Genomic DNA, 8,703 nt, shown 5'->3' on the forward strand with positions numbered 1-8,703 from the left:
GACTAAACACAACAGGAGGCGCACGTTGATGACGTTTCGCCTCACAGTGCGCATCCCATGTACGGTCATTTGTGTACATCTTCATGGACCTTTTATCATAAAGGGAAATCATTGTATCGTGTACGATTATGCACAGATCCCTTAGATCCTTCTATTGCTTAATTAAGGACGGATAATGCTATAATATAATTCAACATCATCATAAAAAATATCATAAAAGCTGCAAGTAGCAATAACCAATATCAAGCACGCAGCCCGTGCAAAATTTTGGAAAATAGGGAATTCAGCGAGACGAAACTGCTGGAGGTCATTTGAAGTTATAGCGCCATAGTCGAAACTCAACCCTTCCGCCAACTTACGCAAAGTGTGCTGTGGCTCCCCCTATTAAGCCAACGCGTCCTTACTGCTAGAAGTGGTCAATCGTTGACAGTGATTTCGTTTCCAATTTCTCTGAAGAGACTGCTAGAAGAAGCTTCAACGTAGACAAGCCCATAACAGCCATCTGCCATAAAGTTACCTCAGTTCCAACCACTCCATGACTTTTCAAGGACAGTGTGCTTCCACTTCTGAAAGTAGTAGGCCTACTGGAAAATTGCTTAGTAATAGAGTAAAGGATTGAGTCCTCACTGCTAGAAGTATTAGACCATTGCTCAGTAGTACAGCATAGACTAGCAGCATTGTCGCCTCAGACCATATTAAGTACCTGGTGGGATTAAACTCTTTGAACTTCGGCCTTGCAGGCATGTGCTGTACTCACTGAGCTATTAACAGACATGTACCATCAGTCGGCAATGAAAATATGTTGTAGGAGTAGGCACTATCTAGTAAGGAGACATCCACTATCTATCATATAATACCACATCCACTAGCTATCATAGAATACATCCCCTATTAAAGAATACCACATCCACTATCTATCATAGTACACAGCATACACTATCATCATAAAATGCAACCTATCTTACACAATACCAAATCCATCTATCATAGAATACCACATCCACTATCTATCATAGAATTCCATTTTAGTTATAGTGGTATCATAGCGCCCCCAGGAAGACAATGTGGTTCATCGTCTCGCTGTCCACACTCTGGTGGGTTCTAGACATGGGACCCTTATTTGGTGTGAATATTTACTGTTTAGGTTAATCCAAATCACAACTGGCGTTCACGCATGTTAGGCCCTAGAGGCCAAGCAGTTTGGATTATCAGAACTTTTTCATACCTTTTATTCTTTGGGAGATTGGACATCTATTGGAGTTGGAATGGTTTGAAGTGGGCATTTGGCTTGGGAGAAGTGAAAAGCATTTTTTGCAGAAAATGCAGAATTGTGGGGAAATTCGTGTGGTGACCTTCATGCTTAGAGCGGTTAAGTTGGAGTGCTTGAGAAGACGCATTATTTGACTCAATATTTGCGAGTATAGGCCAAATTGGGCCTAAGATTTGGCCTTTTGAAATGTTGCAACTTTGACCCATTGGTGCCCCCTAAACCAAAGCTGGAAGTTGTCAATCGTGACAGTGATTTTGTTTCCAATTCCTCTGAACAGACTGCTGGAAGAAACCTCAATGTAGACAAGCCCATTACAGCCAACTGCCCAAAAGTGACCTCAGTTCAAACCACAACATGAATTTTCAAGGACAGTCCCTCCACTGCTGGTAGTTTATTATTGCTTTGTAGTATACCATAGAGTCAATGATTGAGTCTTTACTGCCAAAACTATTAGAAATTAGCTTGATAGTACACACAAGCTGTTTACCTTTCAGGATTCGACCCATGGACCTTATTTCTTGCATACCCTTTGCACAACTAGCGGAGCAGTTGGAGATGAAAATGTTGTAGGAGTAGACACTATATGGAGACAGAGGTTTTACCCTATTGACAGACGTGTACGAACAGTTTGAGATAAAATATGTTGGAGGATTAGGCACTATCTTGAATAGTAGACATCCACTATCTATCATAAAACAGTCACTATCTTATCCACTATCTATCATAGAATAAATTCACTATTTATCATATAATTCCACATCCACTATCGATCATAGTAATCCACATACAATATATATATATATATATCCTAGAGTGCAGCAAACTATTCTTCATGGAATATCCTTTTTTATTTCCTCAATAAAAAGAAAACTGGGTAGACTCTGTCGTAGTGGATTATGGAGGGAGTGGCTTCAAGTTCCTGCTTGCCTAGAGTTTTAGCAACTACACCCAGCACTTCTCAGAGCTAACTTACAAAAATAGAGGTGTACAGGCATTGTGACTTTCAAGGAACTAAGCCTCATAGAAAATCATGGATTACACACATTTTTTTATCTTTCTTGGTTCTTTAGTGGTGCTTCACTATGCAGTAAAACTGCTTTGTTTTGTGAGGATGCTTTGTCCCAAATTCTTCTTTCCATTGCCCAAGTCATTCCTCAGAGCCATGGGAGAGTGGGCAGGTAAGCTGTGTGTGTATGTGTGTGTGTGTGTGCGTGTGCGTGTGCGTGTGCGTGTGCGTGTGTGTGTGTGTGTGTGTGTGAGTTTGTGTATGTGCACGTGTTTCACACCAAAAATGTGTGCAATATGGGTTTGTATATGGGTGCGTGTGTATGTGTGTTTGTTTCTGCATACATGTCTGAACAAAAATGTGTATTTTACTGTGTGTGCATGTATGGAATAAGAGATCAATGAATTTAATTGATGATGAAGATAAATAGCTTGCAGGCAGAGAATTAAATTGAATGTGTTTATGAGTGTGTTCGCACAAGCTCAGGGGCATTTATATAAATTCTTCCATAAAAAAAACAAAAAAGTGTATGACTTTAGAAACAACTAGATTTGCTATGCCCTTTAAAGCAGTTAATGATGCAAAAGGTTTCCAATAATGGGCAATGAATACTTTTTTTAACGAAATGATTTACATAATGAAAGTACATTTGTAACAACAGATAAGGCCTGTAGACAACCCCATTCAAATAAATAAGTGAAACAAAATGAGTGCTACAAAGAGACTACAGATAACTTTTTCAACCTTTTACTGGTTAATTGATTCAAGAATTTGACAAAAAAAATGCCAATGAAACAATAGGAATTACTTCCAGAGAACAGGCGCATCTTACCACATCTCCTGGACTCTCCTGAAGGACTCATCCAGACTCCCACAGGACTAAAGCTGCCTCAAAAAGGGAACCACAATTACAGGCTAATCTATTCAGTCCCAAAGCTTCCTGTTCATTCCATTCCAGAACAGCCAGGGAAAAACGGAAGCAGCTAGAACAGCATGTTCTAAAGTGAACCAAACTTGTCTTTGCTTTGGCTCTCGTTGTTATGAATCCTGGGCACTTGTTTTATGGGTCTACTGAGAATGTGGGGAATATTCAGAAAGCATTCACATCAGTGCCCTATTTGCTGGTTATGTGTGTGTGTGTGTGTGTGTGTGTGTCTCTGGGTGACTAACTAATGCAGTACGAGTTCATGAGGAAATATAAATGATGCATAGCAAACTACACTCACTTTTGGTTTTATTATGCTTTGTTGTGCATTTTGTGATATATTCATCTCATATGACTGTGTAAGTGTATTCTTTGTTGCATGTTGGACTTGGTCTTGTTTGAAATAAAAAAGGCTGCCGAGGTTGAACTAACAGGAGCAAAGTAGCTGAATTCAAGCAGTATATGGTTCAATATGGGTTCATATATTTATATGGATCCATACATATATAGAGACCATATAAAGCCGTAATCTCTCTATTTCCTTGGCATTGCCAACTTAACACCAGCGTTTGAAGATGACTATCAGTATAAACAGATCTGGTTTTTCATCTGTGATGAGGTCTTGTGTAATATGGGAATGGGGGGTATCTGGAGGGGAGGCTTCTAGTCCTTCTATTTACTTTACCAGAACAGCCCGGGAACACATTGTGTTCGCCTGGGTACACAGTATTAAAGCATTGCCAAGATACACACATTCACACAGATGCAAACACAAACGTGTGCTCACACACACATACACACGCACGCACGCACGCACGCACGCACGCACGCACGCACACACACACACACACACACTACTATCTGAATAACCAGACCCGATCTGTATCAATGGTGGCGTTGGAAAGGGTATTTTGATTGGGTTGCCATGGTAGAGATGTCCAACATAATATGTTGTTCATTCATCTGGTTAATTGTCACTGCAGTGGTAACTGTATATGTATGATGTTACAAACTACCCACAGGGTAAAAGCCATAAAAAGCATTATCCGAAAAACAGTATTGGATAATGGAAAGCCGTCAACCAATCACTTTTCTTTGGCAATAGTAAATTACTTATGTATCCTTTCTCTTACGACACAACAGCATATCTAAGAAGCAACCTAGTGCATGCTTGGACATGGAACACACGGGCACATACACACACACACACACACACCCGCACACACACACACACACACACACACACACACACACACACACACACACACACACACACACACACAGGAATGTAAATGACAGCAGATCTTGTAAATTCAGGAATAGTAATGCCCCCTAGTGTAAATACCATAAACTTTTTTTGTTCCTTTCAGCTGAGAAAGGTCTATCCATCACATATACTCAGATAAAACTGTGGCATTGGGTGCTTTTTCCAAAGCGACTTATGACAATAGAATGATAGGATACATGTGTTGGCATGGGAACATCACATGAGATAAGGCTATCCAGAGCTCTGGGGATTTTGAGTGATTTCACCTTCTCTGTCCTCTTCTGTCTCTGTGTTTTCAGTGGTGACTGGTGGATCAGAGGGGATAGGAAGAGCATATGCCTTTGAGGTAAAATCATTATTGTGTTTGAATTTGAATCACCTGCCATTTTGACTGCATGATTTGACCAATTCTGGTAAACAATACGGCTTGTACATCAAAATGTATCAGGGAATTTTGTTGTCAACACTTTTTTTTTTATGTTCCGCATGAGAAACACTGGCAGTTTCAAACACAATAATGTCTTCCCATAATGAAAACATATTTCAATGTTAATTACTAAACAATGAAAAACATGTTTTTACTACTAACAACTACTAATAAGTAAAACTAATTAAAAAAAATTGAGGTGAAATTGGAGGCGTCATTGTGAAATAACATCAGGATGTAGAAGCCCTATAGCTGGGGAATATTGACTTTCCCAGCCTAAATGTATTACTGAGCTAAATGTCAATCAGATGAGGCACATCAAAGAACCCAACAATCGTCTACGGGCAACTCCCTCCGTGTTTATTCAACTCTCCACCAATGTGCTCCCAGCTGGCCAGACACGGTATGAACGTCACGATTCTCAGCAGAAGCAAAGACAAACTGGAGCGTACAGCCAAAGAGATTGGTAGGAAAAAAGATAAATGAGTGTAATAATGTCTTATGGTTTGGTCTGTAGATATCACTTATCATGTGGTCAAACTAGTCTTTATGAATGGATATCGAATCTCCCTATACAGAAAAAGAAACTGGCCAGAGGGTGAAAGTGTTGGTGGCTGACTTCTCGCGGGATGATGTATATATGGAGATTGAGGACAACCTTAAAGACCTGGAGATTGGTGTTCTTGGTGAGAATGATCTCTGGGAGATTTTAATTCCCCAAACAGTTGTTAAATCTTATTTATTTACCTAAGATATGGGAGGTAGACGAGCATAAAATACTCATTTGTCTCTGTCTCTGTCTCTCTCTCTCTCTCTTTGTATCTCTCTCTCTATCTCTCTCTCTTTGTATCTCACTCTCAACCTCCTTCTAGTCAATAACGTTGGCATTCTCCCCTCTGTGATCCCTTCAAAATTCCTGGAGACCAAAAACATAAATCAGGTCAGGTTTATCCTTCCTTCTCCTTTGCACTCGTTTCAACATATTGTACATAGCACGGGTTGAACAAACTTGTTGTGAGTTGGTCTACAAGCGATATTCTCTCTCTATGTATATGACATATCTTGTATATGACATTAAAACTGTTACTTTATACTTACAGACAATCACTAATGTCATCAATTGCAATATGAGAGCTATGGCCGAGGTAAGAAATGTGGATTTTCTATCTGAAATTAATGAAATTCACATTTATTCATGTAGCTTACATCTGCTTTACCACAAGTGACTTCAGAGGAGCGAGGTTTGGAACAGCCATGTAAAGTGTTGAAGTATGGAGCCTCCTCAAAATGAAGCCGGCTAGCTCAAGCCATCTTCTTCTATCTTTTTCCACAGATGTGCAGAATATGTCTTCCTGGCATGGAGAAAAGGTTGGTGTTATTAAATAAATGACATTTAAATGTGTGTGTGTGTGTGTGTGTGTGTGTGTGTGTGTGTGTGTGTGTGTGTGTGTGCGTGCGTGCGTGTATGCATGTGTGCGTGTGTGTGTGTGTGTGTGTGTGTGTGTGTGTGTGTGTGTGTGTGCATCTAGGAGTAAACCGTGCCCTCATCACTAATCTTCTGTGAACCTTGTATGTTCATGTATTTCACAGAGGAAAGGGAGTGATTGTGACTCTTTCCTCTGGAGTAGCCACTGTTCCTTTCCCTCTATATAGCCTTTACAGCGCATCTAAGGCAAGTACAGTGTGTGTGTGTGTGTGTGTGTGTGTGTGTGTGTGTGTGTGTGTGTGTGTGTGTGTGTGTGCTTGCATCTAGGTGTAAACCGTGCCCTCATCACTAATCTTCTGGGAATCCTTGTAGGTGTTTGTTGAGAGATTTTCTCTTTGCCTTCAGGCTGAATACAGAGCCAAAGGGATTATTATACAGGTATGGTCAAAATGAATACCATACATGATAGTAGTGATGTGTACCTTTTGTGTATTTTTTTTCTAATGCTCACTTCTGTGTGTGTGTGTTAGTGTGTGTATGTGTGTCTCTGTGTGTGTGTGTGTGTGTGTGTGTGTGCGTGTCTCTCTCTTCCACTTTCTCTCTTTCTCTCTCTCTTGCTCTCTGTATGTGTGTGTGTGTGTGTGTGTGTCTCGCTCTCTCTCTCTCTCTCTCTCTCTCTCTCTTTCTTTCTCTCTCTCTCTCCCTCTCTCTCTCAGTCAATAGCTCCATTCTCGGTGTCCACTGCCATGATAGGCTTCCAGAAAGGCATGCTGGCGATGCTTCCGGAGGACTTTGTGAGAACCTCTCTGCAGTATCTAAAGGTTGGAGGCAAAATCAACGGCAGCGTTGGCCACACCTTCATGGTAACGCACCGAAAATGACCTGTTGCTGTATCAGAGATCCTTACAGGGCCCCTACTTCAACACCAGGTGTGATGTCGATGTAGCCTTGTGAAACTATCCTGAAATTCAAGTTTGCCTTTCGTAAGAAATTTCAGTCTGGCCTCGCATGGACAGCTGTATTTTTTAACTATTCAACCTATTTCTGGTAAAAAAAACTGTATTGATTGCTAGCCTTTCTTAGGGCGCTGCCATTGTTTTATAATTCAGCAGACTGGTTGGTCCTGATTGGTCCAAGCATTTCTCAGTTTTTGGAAAAGGCTTCCAAGTGGTTCGAGGCCAGACCCATTCCGGGAACCGAACCGCGTATTGATCTGGCAATGTCAGGCTAGACAATCTGATCAATCTGATCTACCGAGAAACATAATGTGAACTTGTGAGTTTGGGAGTGTCTCAAGGTTCAAAATCGACTGGCCACTAGTGACATCACACATGGGTGTGTCCAGCCAGGTGTATGATGGATAGAGGTCAACCAGAAATAATAATAATAATACATTTTATTTAAAGCGCCTTTCATGTCACCCAAGGACACTGTACAGTAATGACAAAATAGCATTGAACATCAAACAGATGACTTATCAACATTTTTGCCACACCTGGTGTAAAAACATGGGCCCTTTAATGTAGATTGCACCACTTGATGCAAATTAATGAATGTGTGTGTTTGTATGTGTTGTACTGTATTGAGAACTGAGCAAAAACAATATGTATGCATGTGTGTGTGTGTGTGTGTGTGTGTGTGTGTGTGTGTGTGTGTGTGTGTGTGTGTGTGTGTGTGTGTGTGTGTGTGTGTGTATATGTGTGTATTCGTGTATGTGTGATTTTCTGTCTGTACAGGGTTGGCTCCTACAGTCTATTCCCTCTGGGATTCTCCACTCTGAAGCTCTGCAGAAAGGTTTTATAGCCTATGTCCAGAAAGCTATCGCAGGTAAACGGCATTCATCTGTACAAAAGCCTAAAGTCGGGGAGAGCTTTGTGCCCGCTGCCAACAATGCCCTCAACAAACTCAATACCTGATGTTTCATCTGCTGTTGTGTGTTATACATTTACATTTATATTTAGGACACTTTTATCCAAAGCGACTTACAATAAGTACATTTGTCAGAAGAGGAAACTAATTATATCACTGTTAGTACAGTTTTGGTGAACTCTATGTCCTTAATTTTCAATGTGATCTTTACATCTCTGGCAATTCATTTCCTCTCTGGGTGACAATGAAATCAAATGTAATCAACTAATTAAGTAGAGTTGAGCCATAAATACACCAATCAGCTTGTGTGTGCCTAGTTGCCTGTTCCAGACTGACTATCAACATACTGTATATAATTGTTTTTGTTTATTAGGCAATACAATTATGTTTGGTTTAGTTACTTTTGTGTGAGTGTGTCTTCATATATATATCCATCCACATCTTGGATGGAAATATGTATAGATCATGTGTCAATAAAATGCTTTTGTCAATGACCTACAATGACCATAAGGA

General features: G+C 40.4%; 1 protein-coding gene across 1 annotated transcript; it reads left to right on the forward strand.

Moving 5' to 3' along the window:
- Positions 1 to 2,300: 2,300 nt before the first annotated feature.
- Positions 2,301 to 8,237, forward strand: hsd17b3 (hydroxysteroid (17-beta) dehydrogenase 3; the record flags this gene model as incomplete). The annotated part of the gene is made up of 11 exons (XM_084468188.1): positions 2,301 to 2,448; positions 4,768 to 4,814; positions 5,286 to 5,361; positions 5,474 to 5,581; positions 5,768 to 5,835; positions 5,996 to 6,040; positions 6,229 to 6,263; positions 6,486 to 6,567; positions 6,694 to 6,759; positions 7,038 to 7,184; positions 8,058 to 8,237. The coding sequence occupies 11 exons, from the start codon at positions 2,301 to 2,303 to the stop codon at positions 8,235 to 8,237; spliced, it is 1,002 nt and encodes a 333-aa protein (XP_084324314.1).
- Between the last annotated feature and the right edge of the window lie 466 nt (positions 8,238 to 8,703).

The sequence above is a fragment of the Micromesistius poutassou genome, assembly GCF_964030765.1.
Source record: "Micromesistius poutassou genome assembly, chromosome: 5".
NCBI lineage: Eukaryota > Metazoa > Chordata > Actinopteri > Gadiformes > Gadidae > Micromesistius > Micromesistius poutassou.